Raw genomic sequence first — 20628 nt, forward strand, 5'->3', positions numbered from 1 at the left:
CATTTGAAGACCAGAATGAAAGGTTTGCACTTTGAGAATTTATATTTATGGATGTGGTACTTTACTAATTAAAAAAAAATGTAAGATTTATAAAGAAAAAGTACCATGTCTCTTTTTTTCATAGTCCAGAAAACCAAAAGTGACATTTCTATAAGTAGCAAGATTCAACCTCTTAATGAGAGATCTCTTTGAAGCCATAAGTGTCTTGATTCTTAAATACAGTGTCCTTAATTCCTTCCTTTCGCTAAAATAGAATAAGAATAGTGTTGACAGTTGAATCATGATACACAAATGCAAATATTTGTTTGTGGGGTGGGGGAGGGGGGGTATATAAGTTTGCCCTGAAAACAGCTTTTGAAGGTTGCTTTCCCTGTTAATTGTTCTATTATCATGAGCATACATAAAGGATCTTTATTTGTATTTTTTAGATGCTTATTTTAATTTAGGTTAGAGTCATTAAGATGACAAAAGAGCAAGCATTAGTTAATGTCCAGTTAAAAGTATAGAATTTTTTTTTAAAAAATCTCTGTCCTGAACATTTTTAAACAAGGGGTGACATTTTCAAACTTTCCAAAAAAATGCCTGAAATCATACAAGATGTGATGTCCATTGGGGGGGACGACCCCCCCCCCAAGAATGCGTGGTTACGCCCATGACATAATCGATTTTCAAATTCGGTTTGTATAAATGCAGTACAAAACCCACACAAGAGAGAAATAGCTTTTGTATGGAGACCACGAAAGGAGCACAAATGCAAAGTTTATTATAATATGTTTGTAGGATAGCACCTGTTACCTATCATATAACACAAGTCACGTGTCATTTCTTTTACTTTGTATTTTAAAAAAAAAAACAAAAAAACATATTTCTAAAGACGGGAATTAATTTGTTGTTTTTTTAGTCGATATTATCTCCATTTTTGTTGTAATAAAATTTCATTTAAAAAATTAGAGGACAACATATTTTACCGAAATTAGTATCTAAATTACTGAGAAAAGGAACAACTTCTGTATTCTGGTATTAAAACCCTTCCTAATAATAATAATAATAATAATAATAATAATAATAATAATAATAATAATAATTTGTATTGTTTAGGGAACTACTTCCTGGTATATTTCACGTGATCTCGTCTTCTGCGCTCTGATTGGCTGGTTGTTCACACCTACAAAAGCCGTTAGAAAGCATATTCAAACGTACAACTATTTTATGTATACATTTTCTCAGTATATTCCCATTTTTATAGTTCGAAGAGAAGAGAAGAGAAGAGAAGAGAAGAAGAGCAACACCAGCCAATCCACTTGCAGGAAAGGAGATTTCAGCCAATCAGCGCACGCAAGGCGGGACTTAGGCGGGAATACGGATATTGGATTTAGATGAGCGCTTTTCAAAATGGCGGCGCCCGCAGCAGAGAGTGGCCCATGCGAGTGTAAATCCGACATGGCAGCTGTTAAAGCGGTTTCCTCGGCTTTCCCGCTTGCTCTCCGGATTGTAGCGGAGTGTCCGGTGAGCAAGGCGCGGGCGTGTGTGCTCACTCTTCCCCACGGCAGCGTTAACACGCCGGTGTTCATGCCGGTGGGCACGCAGGGTACCATGAAGGGAATCACCGCGGAGCAGCTGGAACAGCTGGACTGTCGCATCTGCCTCGGGAACACGTATCACCTGGGCATGAGGCCGGTACGTGAATGAAATCTCAGTGCAGACTCTCCAGATTGTACCATAACATTACATTACATTGCTGAGTCCTTCCTGTCTTTCAAAGATAAAGAAACATCAATATAAAGTTTGTAGATATGTAGCATCTACTATCAGATTATTTGCCTTGACTTAAAGCAGATTATTTTGTGGAGCTGAGTGCACAAACACCACCAAAAGTAACCCTAGATATGGAGACACAAGGTGCAAAGCTGGGGCTGATTTCTTTCTAGCACAGCCTGGATAAAATCTAATATCTATCAGTATCGCAATAGTGATGTTAATAGGGTTGAGTGATGCATTATATGACAGCACCTCATCGATGGCATAAAAACAACGAGGAGGGGTCAAAACTATTACACACACATACTTGAAGGCGGATAGACCGCGGCATTCATGATGCTTTGCCGGGTTCATGTCGTGTTCCTCCTCCAAAGGCATTTTGTGGGGAAACAAGGATAAGGAGTAAAAAAAAAAAAAATCAACTTTACACATATTCATTACACCTGCGACTGTATTTCAGACGCACTTTATCAATCACTGCTGCTAACGTGTTATGGATGTGTAGGAAAAAATATCAGCTCAAATCTAGATCGGATCTCGGGGGTACGTGTCACTCAGTGTAGTGATTCACAATGCCAGAGTCACTTCTCACTTCTTCATACTGTTCTGTGTGGTTTTTCATGCAGCCGTTGGTGGTGCCGCCATGAAATTCCCATGAAATCGAAATTGAGGCTTTGTGGCTTTTAGTATAAATATGTTCGCCTTAGGGTTATCTGTACGCCAGTGTGCGCCAAAACAGTGACGGAATTCGCATTTAGAAGATATACGCATTCAAATTTTACCGTCTCTCTCTTCCACCAATACGCATCAACAATTTTGATGACATCATTCTGCACTTCAGCTTCTCGTCAGATTTTCTATCCGATCAAACGCTCGCTAGAGTCTGAAGTGTCCCGCCCACGACGTTATAAAAATCCATGGTACTAACCGGCGAGTACTGTCAAGTAAACTCCACTGGCTGTTTAAAAAGGGGGAGGAGCCACTCGATATGTCCCGCCATGGCTTCCTGTTTCAGTGGAAATTATGTCAACATCGAATAACTTCGTGGGACTTTAATGTGTTCTTTCCTTGAAGGAGAAGGCCTATCCCTGCTCTTATTACAGCTCCTTGTTTTATTTATTCTTGCTTTTCCTGTTTATATTTCTTTGTGAAGTGACTGGAAATGAGTGGAGTGTGTGTGTGTGTGTGTGTGTGTGTGTGTGTGTGTGTGTGTGTGTGTCGCAGGGTCCTGAGCTGATCGAGAAAGCCAACGGCCTGCACGGATTCATGAACTGGAAACGAAACCTCCTGACGGTACGATCACCGCACTGCCGTGCTTTCCAGTCCTGCTTCTGTCTTATCCCTGTACTGCACATTTCACTGTCTTTCTTCCTCCAGCACCTCCATCTTAATCTCATGAGAGACATCCTTTAAATATAACAGCATGAGTATCGTGTTTAGAAATACACAGGAAAGTCGGTTTGGAGATTTATTTGGTGTAGAAGACCAGAAAACGATTGACTTTTGATTGATTGATGGATTGAAGGTGCAGTTTGTAATTTTTCACATTTTTTTCTAAACCTGCAATCGTTTTATTTTAATTTCATGTACCTTTATTATTTATTTATTTATTTATTTTAAAAGAAAAATGTTGATTTTGCAATACTAGCATGTGCAGAACACTCGGGAGGGTTTTTTATTGAAACGTTTCTGGCCCAGCAAATTTAACTCCTCCCCCAACCGACACAGAGTTGCTCGGCTCTGTTTCCTTTTCGTCGTCCTGGTTTACGCTTGACGTGGAGCTTCGAGTGGCGGCGCGTGACTCGACGCGGTGGCTCGGGTTTTGTCGTTGCAGTTCACCTTCCAGGCTACAGGGGGCTCTCAAAATTACAGACCGCTCCTTTTAAATAAATGACACCGTGTAACCTGCAGTTTCCTTTCCTCCTGTCAGGACAGCGGAGGTTTTCAGATGGTGTCTCTGGTGGAGCTGTCCCAGGTGACGGAGGAGGGAGTTCTGTTCCGCTCACCGTACGACGGAAAGGAGATCCTGCTCACCCCCGAGCAGTCCATCGGCATCCAGAACAGCCTCGGTACCAGTTCAGCTCATCCTCATCGCCTTTATATGGACACAGTGTTGAAGTAACGCTCAGGTCCTCCACCCAGACCACAAGAACCCCGAACGTTCAGTCTGTCGGTGACTGTTTTAAAATTTGAAGTTCTTTAATACACATCTGAGTACTAAAATAACGTAAAACCCATCAATTTACAGGAGTTTGTAAAGATACTAATTATTAGTGACTATGCCGAGCGGCTGTGAAGTAGGCGGGGCGACGTTATGTCCCTGTTTCTTCAGCGTGGTGAGAATCTAGAGCAGGAACGTTCCAGAAACAGTGTAGCCCTCGTCCAAGACCGTAAGCGTTTGACCGAGAAGCTCGGCGTTAACGCCATGCAGCGTTCTCTTTCGCAGAGTCTAACGTACGCCCGTAGGTTGCACGGTACACGTTAAACCGTGTGAGCTGATCAAGTTAGGATCGATCATGTTGTCGTTTATCTGTGCGCTTCCGTACAGGCTCGGACATCATGATGCAGCTGGACGACGTGGTCAGTAGCACGGTGACGGGGCCGAGGGTGGAGGAAGCCATGCGTCGCTCCGTGCGCTGGCTGGACCGCTGCATCTCGGCCAATAAAAATCCACATCGGCAAAACCTGTTCGCCATCATTCAGGGGGGACTCAATGCGGAGCTGCGCAGGGCGTGCCTGGACGGTGAGTCCTTCTGTCGCCTTTTTATTCAACATCCGCCCGAATTCTGAATTCATCTCGAAGCACATACGGGAGAATAGCTTAGAAGGGTTTGGTTTATTTATTTTTTCACTAATTAATATGCACGAACAAAAATAACTAGATCCCCAGAACTCGCAATGACCAAGAACATAAACAGGAAATGTGTATACGGCGTAACTGACTGAGAAGCAAGACACGGGTGAGTAGACTAAACAGGAGGCAAGGATGAAAATGAAACGATAACAAAGGCGAGCTAGGAACATGACGGGGAAAGGAAGAAGGTCCTGGACTACTAAGCGCGGTGTCTACGAGGACTGGAGGCAGAACGTCGTCATCCTCACCCGAGGTGAAGGTAGAACGATGACGAATTCAGGAGGCGGGATGTTCTCGCCAGAGACCGGAGACGGGAGGTGAAGGCGCGTGGTGTAATCCGGCGCCGGAGCGACCCCGCCGCTCTGGAGAAAGCTGTGACGTCGGCGTCCCGCAGGAATGACGGAAATACAGCACCAACCGACAGATTAGCAACAGAATCACCACGTATAAACGCACCCATATAAACGTGTTTAATGTGCTTCACGGTGGCGTTTTGCACTTCCTGTTCACACTGTTTCTTCACCTCGTGCAAGTTGTGGGTTTCTGTGTCTGTGTGTATCTGCTTCTCCATTCGCATGATGGCTTTTATCCTACAGAGATGACGAAGAGAGACGTGCCCGGCTTTGCCATCGGCGGTCTGAGTGGCGGAGAGGAGAAGGACGACTTCTGGAAGATGGTGACTCTCAGCACAGACCACCTGCCCAGAGAGAAGCCTCGCTACCTGATGGGAGTCGGGTAAAAAAAAAAAACTTGCTTCCTCGTTTATACAACCCGCCAAATGTATGAAGCAGGTGCGGCAAATTTGTGCGCTCGCTCATGTGCAGAATGGCAGTGAGCACCTGCTGGGATTGAAACGTTACCTTCAGGACACAGTCAGAGATCTGAATAAAGCCAGGTGGGATTCCTCACAGCTCGCAGTTTGATTGATGTCCTGCGTAGTGGTGGCCGTATTAGTGCACGTCCACGTGTACTGCCATCTTAAGATTCGCTGTGTGTGCAGCATTTCAACGTGTGTGTGTGTGTGAACATAATTAGGTGTGTTTTTTCACGGCAGAAACCTATTCAGGAACTCGGGCTTTTCCACGAGGCCGATTTTAGTTCCTGGTCCGTATTTCCCGGGATGATTTTAGTTCCTCCACTAGAGCAGGAAGCAGAAATCATTTCTGGAAGCGTAGCTCAGACCAGTGTGCTCCTGAAATCCCAGTACAGAACGTTTCTAAACAATTCCAGATAAGAACCCTTTTAGGAAACAAAGAACCCTTAACTATACAGGGAACCCCAGGGGTGGCCACAGGCTGTCTTAGGGGCAGTGGTGGGGAACAAAATTAAAAGGGACTGACTCCTAAATGCAATGGGTTGGGGGGGAATAAAGACACCTGAAGGGGATATTTTCTCACATGTTGGAACTCCTAGAGGGCATTTAATCTCAATAAATTGTCTTTAGGGGAGCCTGTAGGGCACTGCATCATGTATTCTCCACTGGAAGCACACCCTAGAGGGCATGTCATCATATTTTTTTCGCATTTAGTGGAGACTATAGGGCACTGCATCATGTATTCTATACTTGAAGGCCACCCTAGAGGGCATGTCGCCATGTTTTCTCGCATTCAGGGGAGCTTATAGGGCACTGCATCATGTATTCTAATCTGGAAGGCCACCCTAGAGGGCATGTCGCCATGTTTTCTCGCATTCAGGGGAGCTTATAGGGCACTGCATCATGTATTCTAATCTGGAAGGCCACCCTAAAGGGCATGTCACCATGTTTTCTCGCATTCAGGGGAGCTTAGGGCACTGCATCATGTATTCTAATCTGGAAGGCCACCCTAGAGGGCATGTCGCCATGTTTTCTCACATTCAGGGGAGCTTATAGGGCACTGCGCCATATTCTAATCTGGAAGGCCACCCTAGACAGCACGTCGCCATGTTTCTCACATTTAGGGGAGCCTATAGGGCACTGCATCATATATTCTCCACTGGAAGGGCACCCTAGAGGGCCCGTCATCATGTCTTCTTGCATGTTGGGGAGCCTATAGGACGCCACATCTTGTGTACTCCACTAGAAGGGCAACCTACAGGGTGTGTAAAGGAGCCTCTAGGGCACTGCAGTGGTTAACTTGGCTTTGAACTTATTCTGTATCTTCTAGCAGATCTTGTGATATTAATTAAGGTTTGAATTCGGATTGCGATGGCACATTCTGGTGCGAACAAGTTTAACGTGTACTTCCTGGATTGGACCAGCGGACAGGCTTGATGTTTCGTCACGCCATACACGTCACTTCTTCTGAATGCACCTGTATTGATGGTTTCTCTGTGTGTTGCAGCTACGCCGTGGACCTGGTGGTGTGTGTCGCTCTGGGCTGTGACATGTTCGACTGCGTTTTCCCGACTCGCACGGCTGTACGTCTCTTTATCCCGAGTCTTCTAAACGATTTTCACGTCCGCTGTATCTAATCCTCTTTAGAAATGTTGCAACAGTTTCTAGTGCAATATTGAGGTGCAATTCGACTACCTCAGCCTTATAAGCAGACGTTATAATACTGTTTGCATCACCATACAGTAATACACACTATTTCTATCAGTAGTATACTTACCGTGTCAACCAACTCTCATCACTGTTAACGACCGTATTGTAGAGCACATTGCAGTTTAAGTTCATTGTACTCGTACAATGGCAACGAAGATATTCGATCCTACTCTGATCACGTTCTTGCAGAGGTTTGGCTCGGCCCTGGTTCCCTGGGGTTCTCTGCAGATCAAACAGAAACAGTACGCGAAGGACTTCCAGCCCATCGACCCCGAGTGCGAGTGTCCGACCTGCGAGAGGTAGGAATTTCATCGTTTCACTCTCCGAGAACTTCGCTCGGTTCCTCTCCATGTCGTTTCTCCTTCAGAAACCTGTTATAAGAACGGTTCGCTAAAAGTATTCTTTTGGTAAAACGTCCTCTAGATTACTTCGAAGTTTATTACAAGACGCTTTCTCGAAATGATTCCTCGGTCGCTCCAAATGATTACTTTCTTAAATAATCCTAGCATTCTGTTATGTAGGATTTTTTTTTTCTAAATGAATTTTAAAAGGAAAACAACTAAGAACTTGTATTTAGTTTCTCGATATTTTGTTGTAATAAGAAACTTTCTCTGTTTTATTAAGTTTCTCTAAATCGGTACTTAGTCTCTTGTTGATTAAAAAGAGACTTGGTTTCATTATCACTTCGTTTGTTTCGGAGAGAATCCTCCTAAATTAATGCTTGTGTCTTTTATAAGAAACTAGTTATAGAAAATATAAGAAGTTGTTTATTAAATTTCTCAAAATTGTTGCTTAGTATCTTAGAAGAACCTCTCCTCTAATGTTAACGTAAGAACCGTCCTCCGACTTATTACTTGTTTATCTTGTTGATTTTATCTACGTTATTACTTTAGCTCTGCGTTAGCTACTTTCTTGTTCGTTTACTCGTCCGGCTGCTTTCTGTCGATCGTTTTAGAGCCCGGTTTTCCTCTGGATATTCCCGTTCACTCTGACTTTAATCAGCGTGCGCGGAGAGAGGGTTTTTTTTTATTATTACTTCATAACTCTGTTGATGGGATTTTTTATTTTTATTTCCTCCTCCTGTGAACGGCAGACACAGTCGAGCGTATCTGCACGCGCTGTTTAAGAGCGATACCGCCGCCATGCACCACATCACCATCCACAACATCTCCTACCAGGTACTGACCAATAAAACACACACACACACACACACACACACACACACTGGGGTTTTTTTTTTTATTGCTGTTTTTATTAGCGACATGAAATTGTATGTCTTGTCCTGCTGCGTTAATTGGCTTTATTTCCCTCTTTTCTGCCACTCGTTATTGAGATTCTTAATGACGATCCATAATGCTTTTGAGAAACACCTTCTTCAATACTGTGAACTTTGAAGAAGGTTTTTTCGACGTAAAACCACTACTCAAGATTATTATCGAGCTCTCATTCTACTGAAGTTCTTCCATTTATCATCATAATACTGATAATAATGGGATCTCGAAACGATGACTCATCCCGGTACGTCATCGTAGCGATCGTTAGAATCTCAGTAATGTACCGTTCTTCTACGTTCATACCATCTCCGTAAAAGTTTAGCGAAATAATTTGCGCATCATTTCAGTAACGATAACGTTTCCCGAAAGAACCGCGTAGCGTCTTCGAATCTTATCTTCGGCTTTCTCAAACCAAAACCCTCGTTAGAGTCTCGTTACAATGGAAAATCTCTCATCTTTTAAATAATTCTTGGAATCGTTCGCCTCTCGGTAAAGAAGGTTGCTCAGAATGATTGTGCAGTATACTCTGTGGCGATGTCTGACCGTTTCATAACGGCGAACGTTTTTCTTGGAATTATTCTATCGGTAAGTCGTAATAATGCGAGTTTCTCTCAGTGACTCTTTGGGATCGCGATAATAATAATTTGACTTAATAATGAGAGTTTTTTTTTTTTTCCAGAGTTATTTAGTATCTCGTTTAAATGTTCTTTTCATTATGAATTTGTATTTCAAATTTAAAATAAATAAAATAATAAAAATTCCCCTTAAGATATTACTTGTTATAAGAAAGGTTCACTGAATTATTACTCAGTAAAATATCCTCTAGATTACAGATTAAAGTTTATTGCAAAAACACGTTCTCTGAATTTCTTTTTTTTTTTTTTTTCCTAAATTATTACCTTATTATTAATAAAGGGTTTTGTTTTTTTATTACGATGAGAAATTGCCTTAGTATACTATTATGATCATGTTGGATCTTTTTCTCGGAGTCTAAATGAATAAAAAAAAAATTTTTAAAAAAAGAAAGAAAATTGCTAATCTTCTTATTATAAGAATCTTAACTTATTATTTAGTGTCTGTAAATGATTGCACTGTTTTATTATCATAAGAACCCTCTATTATTTAGTTTGTGTAAATTATTCCTTAGTATCTTCTAAGAAACGTACTTTAAATTGCTGTCTCTAACTGCCCCTGATGCCAGTCTAATATCTGTTCTGTTTTAATGGATGTGATGGTTTCAGCTCCTCTAGGACATTCAGGTGATTCATGTGAAAAGATTTTTAATGACGTAAGGCCAGAGTTAGTTTTAGATTTTTAAAACTTAAAAAAAAAAAAAAAAAAAAAAACTTTAGTAAATTTTCCTTTACGTTTCTCGGCATGAAATTAGCCGTAGTAGCTGGCGTGGTGTTAATTATAAACAAACAGACTTTCTCTAAACTGTTACTTACTTCATCTTGTTTATTTCATCTAAATTATTACTTTGCATCTTGTTGTTGTTGTTGTTGTTCTTGTTATAAGAAACTAACGTTAAAATATTACTTAGTGGGGTTTTTTCTAAACTAATACTTGTGTATCTTATTATTGTAAGAAACTTTTCTCCAACTTATTATTACGATCTTGTTATTGTCAGGAGCGTTCTCCAAATTATTTTTGTCTAAATGACATCTTATGCTTGCTCTACATTTATTATTTTCTCTAAATTAGCATTTTTTTTTATCTTGTTAATATAAGAAACTTGTCTCTAAAATATGTAGTCAAAATGACACTTTTTATACATTTACACTCATCTCTCTCAAGCTCGTTGTTATTATTATTATTATTATTATTATTATTATTATTATTATTATTAATCTTGCTATTGCTATGAACTGTCTCTAAATTATTACCTCGTTTGTAGAAATTATCACTCAGGAATCTTGTTACTGTAAGAAACCGCATGGAAATTATTACGCAGCCGGTCAGCGGCAGACGTGGGCACAATAAAGAGTTTATAATTACTCTACAAAGCGGCTGAGTTCATTCGAGGGCCGGTTTGTGGATGTTATATCACGACTCCATGATGCTGTACTTCAGCCAGACTCTTCATCCGGCGTTAGATGAACTAGATCGTGCGGCTGTTTCAACCGGGTTAGATTTTGAAACCCAGCTGTTCATCAAAAAAATGTAAATAAATAAATAAATAAATAAAATTCCCTCAAGACGTTCCTTAGACGTAATCTAGGAAATCTAGAGGAGAAAGTTTACTGCAGAACACTTTCTCTGAATGATTGAGTTCTTATTTTCTCTAAATTACCTTATTATTATTATTATTACTAAAGTTATATTTTACGATACTATTTTATACTATACTTTTTACGATATTTTACGATAATACTATTATGTATACTATCGTATTACTATTATGATTATGTAGGACCTTTTTTCAGAATCTAAACCAAAAAAAAAAAAAGAAAGTTGCTTATAAGAATCTCTCTCTAACTTATTATTTAGTTTCTGTAAATGATTACTCATAATAATAATAATAAGAAGAAGAAGAAGAAGAAGAAGAAGAAACCTCTATTTAATTTCTATAAATTATTACTTGGTATGTTCTAAGAAACTTTCTTTAAATGACTTTCTCTAAGCGCCTCGTATGTGAAAGTCCAGGATCTCGGGTATATCTCAGCTGTTCATCCCTCTGCCCGGGCTGTGTGCGGTAATCCCACTGTGTCCACTCTGTGCAGCTGACTCTGATGCGTTCGGTGCGGCGGAGCATCATCGAGCAGCGCTTCCCCGAGTTTGTGCGCAGCTTCATGAGGAGGATGTTCCCCTGCGGCGAGCCGTACCCGAGCTGGGCCGTAGAAGCTCTCGCGTCGGTCAACATCGCTCTGGACTGAAAAGACGTTCAGGACGAGCTCTGATCTCTCGCTCGGAACGATGGAAGTGTGTCGGTTTGCTTTTTTTTTTTGTTTTGTTTTTTCACGCTTCTCGTTTGAAAATGTCCTTGAGCTCGCGGACGTCTCCTTTCCAGCCTTTACATCTGTCCAGATGTTCACCTTGGTCCTATTTCAGTGACCTTGAGACTGATTTTTTTTTTTAATTATTATTATTATTATTATTTTTTTAATACTCCAAACATTGTCTGTTTTTAACCGGTGTTTTTAACTCGCCGTTGGGAAATTCTTTTCTATCGTTGCTGTATTTATTTTCACAGGTCGAACCGTATATCTCCTGCTGGTTGCAAAGCCAGTGTGTTTTTTATTGTAAAAAAAAATGTAAAAAATAAAAAATGTATATACAATAATCAAGAAATTTGCATTTGCTCTTCTTTTCAGTCTTGAGTCGGATTTCATTCATCCTGTAACCATGGCTTTTAGTTTAACACACACACACACACACACACACACACATGCACACTTGGTGTGTTGTTTAAGTCACATTAAACAGAGTATTAGGAGAAACTGAGGAAGTTTACGGCATTGTATGTAACATTTATTTTTTGTTTAAATAAGTGTTTCCTAATCCACTCATCAGGGATTCAGTCACAGCTGTACTGTATTTTCACTCTCTTTACAGCTTCTCTTGAAGCAGATGTTCAAGGTACGGCTTAATGAGGAATTATTAATTTATAAAAATCAAAGCTCCTCTGGAGAAGCAGATGAATAAAGTGCTGCGCTACTTGAATTGTCCACTAGAGGGCAGGATGGAGAACAGGTCCTGCGTTAACGGCTGTGTCCCAAACCACATCCGGGAATATTCTGCTCTATAGCACAATAGTAAGACACAGGTGTAATATTTTCACATGTCCAACATTTGCTATTCACTAATCTACTGCCCAAGCAATAAAATTCATCACTTTGCATTTTCCACCGAGACTAAAACGCTTTTCGTGTTGTTTTTAGCCGTGTTCTATAACATTAAACAGGTCATCAGTAGAGTTTTGTTTTCATCTTGGATAGACATTGTTTTTATAGAATAAAGGATTTGTGAAATATCTTGAAGAGTTTGTTTGTTTTCTCATTTCAGATCTCAAAGTTCCTGTGAAGTGTCTTGAGACGCACAGCGCTGACAGAATTTCCACTGAAACAGGAAGTCAGGGCGGGACATACCGAGTAGCTCCTCCCCCACTTTTAAATAGTCGATAGTGTTTAGCTTGCCACACAGCCTGTACCTATAGTACCATGGGTTTTTATAACGTTGGGGGCGGGACACTTCGGATTCTAGAGAGCGTTTGATTGGACAGAAAATCTGATGAGAAGCTGAAGTGCAGAATGATGTCATCAAAATTGTTGATCCGTATTTGGGGTGGAGAGAGAGAGTGTAAAATATTACCGCATGTATCTTTATAAATGCGAATTTTGCCACTGTTCCGGAGCACACTAGCTTATAGATAACCGTAAGGCTGAGATATTTGTACTAAAAGCCACAACGCTTCGGTTTTGATTTCACGAGGACTTTAAATATCATCGCAGCATTTCGAAAGTAAAAATAAGGGGTTAAACAATTATTTTGAAGAAATCCCAAATGTAATTTCTTTGGAAACACTGTTTACTACACTACAAACATAGTATTTATATTGCTTGGTGTGTGTGTGTGTGTACATAATAATTCATAAAAATAATTCTCATGGCAATGTCCTGTTTCTTGAAAAAGATTTTTTAAGAAAACAAAAAAAAAAAAACTTCTCTCCAACAGAAAAGGATTCGCTTTATCGTCAAGAGATCGAAATTCGAATCCCTACGCTGCTACAAACATCTGTAATCAGGAATCCAAGAGAGCAAAATTGGCTGTGCTGTCTGGGTGGGCGGGGCATACTCTCTCTCCTCTGTCAATCACATCGACACCAGCCAATTATAGACATCTCTGAGCTCATGGATGCGGAAGAGGACGAACAGCGCTTTCCTCTGAGCCAGTCTCTGTTAAATCATTTACTGTTGTGTGTGTGTGTGTGTGTGTGTGTATAATATTCCTGGCACTTTGTTACTGTACATGATATGATATAGTATATATACCTTAATCAGCCATAACATTAAAACCACCTGCTTAACATCGTGTAGGTCCTCCTCTCCTCGTGCCGCTAAAACAGCTCTGACTCGTCGAGGCACGGACTCCACAAGACCTCTGAAGGTGTGCTGTGGTATCTGGAACCAAGACGTTAGCGGCAGATCGTTTAACTCGTGTAAGTTGTGACGTGGGGCCTCCGTGGATCGGACTTGTTTGTACAGAACGTCCTACAGACGCTCGAGCGGTTTGAGATCTGGGGAATCTGGAGGCCGAGACACCTTGAACTCTTCGTCATGTTCCTCAAACCGCTCCTGAACCATTTTTGCAGCGTGTCAGGGCGCATTATCCTGCTGAAAGAGGCCGCTGCCGTTAGGTAGTACCGTTGTCATGAAGGGGTGTATTTGGTCTGCAACAATGTTTAGGTAGGCGGTACGTGTCAAAGTAACATCCACATGAATGCCAGGACACAAGGTTTCCCAGCAGAACATTACCCAGAGCATCACACTGCCTCCACATAAGCCACACACACACACACACACACACACCCAGCCGTCCGCACGATGTAAAAGAAAACCTGTCCATGGTCTTAATGTACCGGCTGATTGTGTATAACAAATGTAAAAGAAGAACTAAGTTTTCAATCTTTAAAAAAAAAAAAAACAATGGGAGAAGGTAAACTTCTTCAAAATACGCCACAGAGATGCGCATCTTCTGCCTGTTTAATCATGGACGACGGTCGTGCTTTTTAAATTTTAATATCTACATTAATGTGTTTTATTGTCCGACAGACACCTGTATGAGGGTGAAAGAAGTGTGAAATAGTGTGAACGAGAGATGATGACATGTAATATTCATGCATATTAATAATTCATTGTAAAATAAACAGCCTGTGGGTGCAAAAAATGAAATATATATATATATATATATACGTGTACACATCGAGAAAAAGCACAATCTAAGAAGATGTTTCTATTTAGCATCATTAAAGAGAGTTTAAGGGTTCTTCAGTGCGTCTCTCTGGGGGAACCTTAAGCGGAACCCGTTTCGGAAATTAAGCATCTTTGAGATGCCAACAAAGTGTTTGTCCTGACGTAAGATTTTTCTTTATTTGCAGCTGATGAGTAACTGGCATACCTGGACAGAGTGCCAGTATGTGCAGACTTTCAGATTTTAATTTGATGGCATTGACATCCAAATGAAGTGAGCAGTGAAGGAAGTACAGCACTGCTATATCTTTTTGAAGGGACCGGAAGTCCTCGGACACTCGGCGGCTCAGCTGGTCCGTCTCCGGGTGTGTATTATTCCCTCGTTATTTCACTTACAAGCAGAGGAAAGGTCTAGAGCTGATGTCAAGCGTGGCTTTTTTGCGACAGAGGGTTTGGAAAGCTCGAACCATTAGCCCTCCTTTAAGAAACCCTTTCACGGTGCTCATATCTACAACCTTTCAATGTTCGACTTGTCCCGTTGGGTGAATCCTTACAGGGAGGGTTCGAAATAGAGCTGGTATAGGGAGCAAGGAACCATTAACTACCGAAAACTTATTAAGGAACCCCTTTAAAAAAAAAAAGAGATCATGGGTTTCGCTTTGTACGCTCTTGCACCGGGGCGTTCGCTGAACTGTTAAACGTGCGTTTGGCTAGTCTGGTGACGCTAGCCAAGTGGACGCACAACTAAACCGTCAGTGTATGGGTTTAGCTGCTACAGTGCCATGCAGATTACATTATCTTTCCTCATTCTCTGCTCATGTCACGATCACGTAACTTACCCCCTTTAAGAAGCTATGGACTGCGACTATCTGAAAGAACTTGGATTTTACTGGATACACTCTTAGAAAGATTTAATCTAGAACCGTAAAAACGTTCTCGTCTCTGTGGTGGAGTCCTTACGTTACAGGAATGAGCCTTACAAGAGAGGGGTTCCTTAGATTTTTTCAGAGGGTGGGTTCTTTAGGGTTTCTCGGGATGGTTAAGGGGTTCTTCAGTTCGTAATGGACGTGAGGTTCTGACGACACTTTTTGGTTCCACGGTAACGTTTCCTCTTTTAATTATTTGGTTTTCCGAAACCTGTTTCTATGCCTGAGAAGTAAAAAAAAAAAAACAAAAAAAAACAAGTACCTATAAAAGCCCTGAGTAGATGATTTGTGGATATATTTATGCATTTATGTGTGTGCACGTGGGATTTCCTCCACCCCGTATAGGTAATAATACCTCTGCGTAATTATTTAGACATGCGCATTTACTCTCTCTCTCTCTCTCTCTCTCTCTCTCTCTCTCGCTTCATTCCTGGAGACTGCGTGTGAACAGCTTGGAGGTGGAAACACTATGATTTATGATCCCGACATGCCATTTTGTTTTTGGTACTAAAGAGTGTCTAAATAATTCGCACGGTAACTATGGTAACCTGTGGAGGCGCACTACTTTGATAAGCATCCTTCCCTTACTTCCATGCTAAAGAGTGAATTTTTGTTCAGAGTGACACCAGAGAGAGAGAGAGAGAGAGAGAGAGAGAGAGTTTATGCTTCGGGGTGGTAACCGCTTCAAGTAGTGATGTTCCAGAGGAGAGCCATCGCGTCTTCCACGCACCCGGTGTTGCCAGATTGGGGGATTCCCTTCTTGCAAAAGCAGGCATATAGGCTTGTGTAGCTCTGACACACTTGGATAGACTTTAGACTCGTTTACAACGATTGTTTCATTCTCCGAGGCGCAATCTGGCAACCCGAGTTTCGGGGGAAATTGCACGGTGCGCAGTAGAGACATGGACCCGGGACTGCGGCGGTAAAACAAAAAAAAGTGAAAGGGTGAAGTGAGCTGGGTTGTGCTTCTGCAACTCGGTCATTGTGGTGTGTGTGTGTGTGTGTGTGTGTGAGAGAGAGAGAGAGAGAGTGCGTGTGCGCGCGCGCGTGCGCGTGTGTGTGTGCGAGTGCGTGAGGCTCGGCTCGGCGGTGCGCCATGGTGGAGCTGGAGAAGGAGGTGCTGCCGCTGCCGCCGCGTTACCGATTCAGAGACCTGTTGCTCGGAGACTGGCAGACTGACGACAGGTAGGAAACTTTACCACTTCCACCACAAGGTAACAGGGTCCAAGGGGTGTAGAATTGAGGGGTGGGTGGTGATGGATCTACCAAACACACATCATCATCTCGAAATAAGACAGTGCTGTTTATAATCATCATCATCATCATCATCAACGAAACAAAAAACAAGCCACACTTCAGGACTCTAGATTAGATTTAAGCTGTTTTAAGAAGAGGTTCCAGATATGGGCTTCTGAGTAGAACTCCTTTATGCAGCCAGGATCTGTAAATACCCAAGGAACCATTGAGGAACCTTGTTTCCCCCCATGCTCCAGTGCATGGGTTTTACAGTATTCATGCATACAAATGACATCTAGAACCCTAAAGTGTTCGTCCCTCTGGTGGAATCCTTGAACGTTAAAGGACAAACCCCCCCCCATATATTTAAATAAATAAATAAACACACTACAAAATAAGAGTTTGAGAATCCTTTGAAAAGTCAAGGGGTTATTTACTTTCCTAGTGGGGTTCTTCTGGGTAGGAATCTTCTCTGATAGGAAACCACTCGCTCGTAGGGTTCTGTACGGGACTTTTAAGTGTTTCCCTGATGGACACATTACGGCTCTGGATTGAACCTGTTTTAGAAAGAGGATCCAAGTAAGGGTTCTAAGTAGAACCACTCCCACCTGAGTAGAACGCTTACTTGGTCTTAGCTAAGAACTTTAAATACCCAAGCGACCCTTGCGAAAGCAATTGTTTCTGTGTACGAGCGCATGGATTTTACTGCGTACAGTCATTTAAAGGTTTCGTCTAGAACCCTAATCTATCCCTTATGTCTTTTATCTCTGTAGTGGAATTAAACTTCATGCAAGAGAAGGTTTTAAAGGTTCCTCGAGGGTTCTCTGGCTAGTCGAGGAGTCACCGACTTCCTAACGGTGTTCTACTTGGAACCGCCTGTTATAAGAGAGCGCTTTAATGTAGGGTTCTGTATGGAGACGAGCCAAAAAGCACGTTACAGCTCTACTTTAAAAAAAAAAAATAGATTTCTTTAAGAAAGGATCTTAAAAAGGGATTTATTAAGGGTTCATTAAGGATCCTTTGAAAAGTTAAGGGGTTATTTACTTTCCTAGTGGGGATCTTCATGGTAGGAATCTTCTCTGATAGGAAACCACTCGCTCGTAGGGTTCTGGTTATGGAACCTTTAAGGGTTTCCCAGCAGAACTTGCCGGAAAAACACTTCAAGGCTCTTAATTGAACCTTTCTTAAGCTCGACCAAGCCCGTAACGTCATAACCTCCAGGTTCTCGGAGAAGACCCAAAAGCATGTCGAATCTACAATCCCTAAGGGTTCTATGACTTGTCCTTCTGGGAGAACTGTTATAATAAAGTACTTCCCTATCACACAGGGTTCCAGGTAGTACCACATAAGGCAGATAAGAACTGTAATTAATTGTAAGTACTCAAAGAACCCTTGGGAAACCTGGTTCTGGTTAGCTCTAGAACCCTAAAGTATTTTTGGTTCGTCTCTGGCTGGAATACTTGAGTGTTACATGACGGAACACTTCAATAAAGGGTTTCCCTATATATTATGTTTAACATGAATAACATCATACTGTGTATTATATAATCATACACACACACACACACACACACACACACACACAAAGAGTAACCTGTACACATCATGGACGTTCCCCACTTTAAACAGATTCCTTTTGATCCTTGTACACACCAAAACCCAGATGCTTAAACTAATCACCTAGTCGAACTCACAGTTGCATGAGCATGCCGTAAAGCAGTAAGAGAACCATATGTAGAACGGGGGAAAAAAACAGGAAGTGACATAATTTTTGTCCCTGGATGTATTTTTTTCTCTCAGTGGTGATCATGGAGTAATAAATCAGGCAGAGCCGATGGGCTACGCAGCATTCATGTGCAGCAACAGGTTCCTGGAGAACTTTCTTTGTGTGCGCGCACGCGCATGTGTGTGTGTGTTTTGAGTTTTCACAATACAGTAGATTCCCGGGTGTTAAATGATCACCGGTGTTCAGATGGGCTCGTGTTGAGCGCTACGTGATAATTCAGCACCAAGACATCAACCTCACGTTAGATCACTGATCTGAAGAAAGATGTTTATTATTATTATTATTATTATTATTATTATTATTGTCCGTTCCACAACATTGTATCTTTCTGTTAATGGAAGCTGACCTACAAGATTAGTAGGATTCCTGATGGGCTACGCAGCATTCAGTTTCCTGCAGGAGACAAAAAACATCTGTGTGCTTGTCTAGTGAGACAAAATTTTGTTCGTTTGTACTTTTCCGGGCTCTGCGTTGGTTCAGCAGACAGCTCCTGACCTCAGGTTACTGTCTGGAGTTTCATATTTTCTCCCTTGGTCCCTAGATGTGTGTGTGTGTGTGTGTGTGTGTGTGTGTGTGTGTGTGTGTACATGAACCTGCATTCTGTCCAGGATGTAATCCCACCGATAGACCCCACTTGTCACGGATGGTTTGGAGACGGACGCGAGCGCAGAGTGTTTGATTACTCGTGAACCAGACGAGAACAAGGACTAAGGCTATGTTATTATGTAACACACACACAAAGTAGACAAGCGTGGAATACACACGAACACGGCATGGATACGACGCTACATACGTGTGACTTACGCGCTAATGCTCACCGTGCATAAAACGTGGTTCTAGCGTCCGTGATCATGTGACTTGGTGCTGATGGGATCGCTAACCCGACACCACTGCGACCCTGATCGGGATAACGCGCTTACCGAAAGATTAACGCATGAACATGTTCTTCAGTTTAAACTGAAACCAGAATCACCTGTTTATCACGTTCATGGACAAATCAGTTCCAGAGGAAAAAAACGAAAACACGTAGGGCTCTAGAGCTAACTCGTTTCAGGAAGAGGTCCCAATGTAGTGAGCTTTCCAAGTAGACCCCCTTTAGATAGCTAAGAACTAGAAAGGAACCCCCAGCCCCCCCCCCCCCCCCATGTACCGTATGAGTGGAATTTTTTTTTTTTTTTACTGTATGCACTTTTAAAACGTTTCTGTTTCTGTGTCTGTATACCTGGAGGAATCCTGGGACTTTAATGGGATCCGCGAGATCTGCTGCTCAGGATGTCAGATTTATCCGTAGCCATAACATTAGTCTTTTTTTTTTTTCTTTTTCGTTATACTACGTGATCTTTCGCTATTGTTTTTGTAGACCGTAGCTGTTTCGATGCCGTTACCCCTAAAGCCGACTTCACGTCACGCTTTAAATCTGCCGCAGTGATGTCCGTTTCAACCTCAGATATATTTTCCTCGTGCGACCGACCGTTCGCTCGTGGTGGAGGACTGGCGGACAGCGAGTGTGTGTGCTCTCACTGTCCCCTACTGTTGCTAGGTGAGGAAGTTTCCTGAGTGGCTTGTAGATATCAGGTAGCAAAAGATCTTTTTTAGACGGCCTGACACACATGAACGAGCTCATCTGTGGTCTAAAAGCAAACAGAAAGGTCAAAACTTTATTATTAAAGGAGCCATTTGTCTTTTTTTTTTTTTCTTTTTCAAAGCCCACTGATGCCTGAATTGTAATTGTATTAAAGTACTGATAGAGAAACAAAGTTATTCAGACACTGTATTAAAAACATACATGAAAAGGTCGTTTTATATGTATTTATAAATATATAATGAGTCTTTATCGGTCACATATACAGTAGAGCACAGTGAAATTGTTTTCTTTGCATACCCCAGCATGTCAGGAAGCTGGAGTCAGGGTGCAGGGTCAGAGATGATACAGCGCCCCCTGGAGCAGAGAGAGTTAAGGGCCTTGCTCAAGGGCCCAACGTTGGCAGCTTGGCAGTGCTGGGGTTTGAACCCCCGACCTTCTGATCAGTAACCCAGAGCCTTAAAATTTGAATGGAAAATGCTACAGTCATAGCAAAGATTTTCAATATACCTGGTGTGCCCAAAGCAGCACAAAGGTAAGGTAATCTTAACTGGGACAGAGAGAGAGAGAGAGAGAGTGTACAATGTGATGCTCGCTCTACCAATCAAAGGTGAACTTTGTTCTGCGATGCTTTTTTGGGAAACGCGGAAAAAATTCGAACTGTCCGATAAAATCAAAACGTCCGGTCAAAACGTTAACACGAAGCAGACGTCGGACAAAGTACGTTTGCTATTGCTTGTTTTGTTTTTTTTCCCCCACGTTTCTCCTGTAACGTGTAC

The 20628-nt window shown here is 41.8% G+C and overlaps 2 protein-coding genes across 2 annotated transcripts in view; both read left to right on the plus strand.

The window, feature by feature from the left end:
- The first annotated feature begins 654 nt into the window (after positions 1 to 654).
- Positions 655 to 11804, plus strand: qtrt1 (queuine tRNA-ribosyltransferase 1). The gene is made up of 9 exons (XM_053613469.1): positions 655 to 1677; positions 2983 to 3051; positions 3689 to 3827; positions 4307 to 4501; positions 5209 to 5347; positions 6934 to 7009; positions 7326 to 7435; positions 8230 to 8314; positions 11134 to 11804. Exons 1-9 carry the CDS (start codon positions 1393 to 1395, stop codon positions 11284 to 11286), a joined length of 1251 nt encoding a protein of 416 aa, XP_053469444.1. The 5' UTR covers positions 655 to 1392; the 3' UTR covers positions 11287 to 11804.
- A 3971-nt stretch (positions 11805 to 15775) lies between these two features.
- The window catches only part of LOC128600242 (potassium channel subfamily T member 2), a 93745-nt gene continuing 88892 nt past the window's right edge, over positions 15776 to 20628 (plus strand). Inside the window, exon 1 of the mRNA XM_053612573.1 lies at positions 15776 to 16430. Coding sequence (XP_053468548.1) covers positions 16342 to 16430 — 89 coding nt within the window. The 5' untranslated portion in view covers positions 15776 to 16341. The remainder of the gene's footprint in view (positions 16431 to 20628) is intronic.

The sequence above is a fragment of the Ictalurus furcatus genome, chromosome 24, assembly GCF_023375685.1.
Source record: "Ictalurus furcatus strain D&B chromosome 24, Billie_1.0, whole genome shotgun sequence".
Lineage (NCBI taxonomy): Eukaryota > Metazoa > Chordata > Actinopteri > Siluriformes > Ictaluridae > Ictalurus > Ictalurus furcatus.

What these genes read in the sequence shown, in the direction of transcription:
- qtrt1 (XM_053613469.1), top strand. Translation starts at nt 1,393, where the DNA reads ATGGCGGCGCCCGCAGCAGAGAGTGGCCCATGCGAGTGTAAATCCGAC. An exon ending in ATCACCTGGGCATGAGGCCG is followed by an intron (nt 1,678 to 2,982) that starts GTACGTGAATGA and finishes TGTGTGTCGCAG; the next exon opens with GGTCCTGAGCTGATCGAGAA. An exon ending in GAGTGTCCGACCTGCGAGAG is followed by an intron (nt 7,436 to 8,229) that starts GTAGGAATTTCA and finishes TGTGAACGGCAG; the next exon opens with ACACAGTCGAGCGTATCTGC.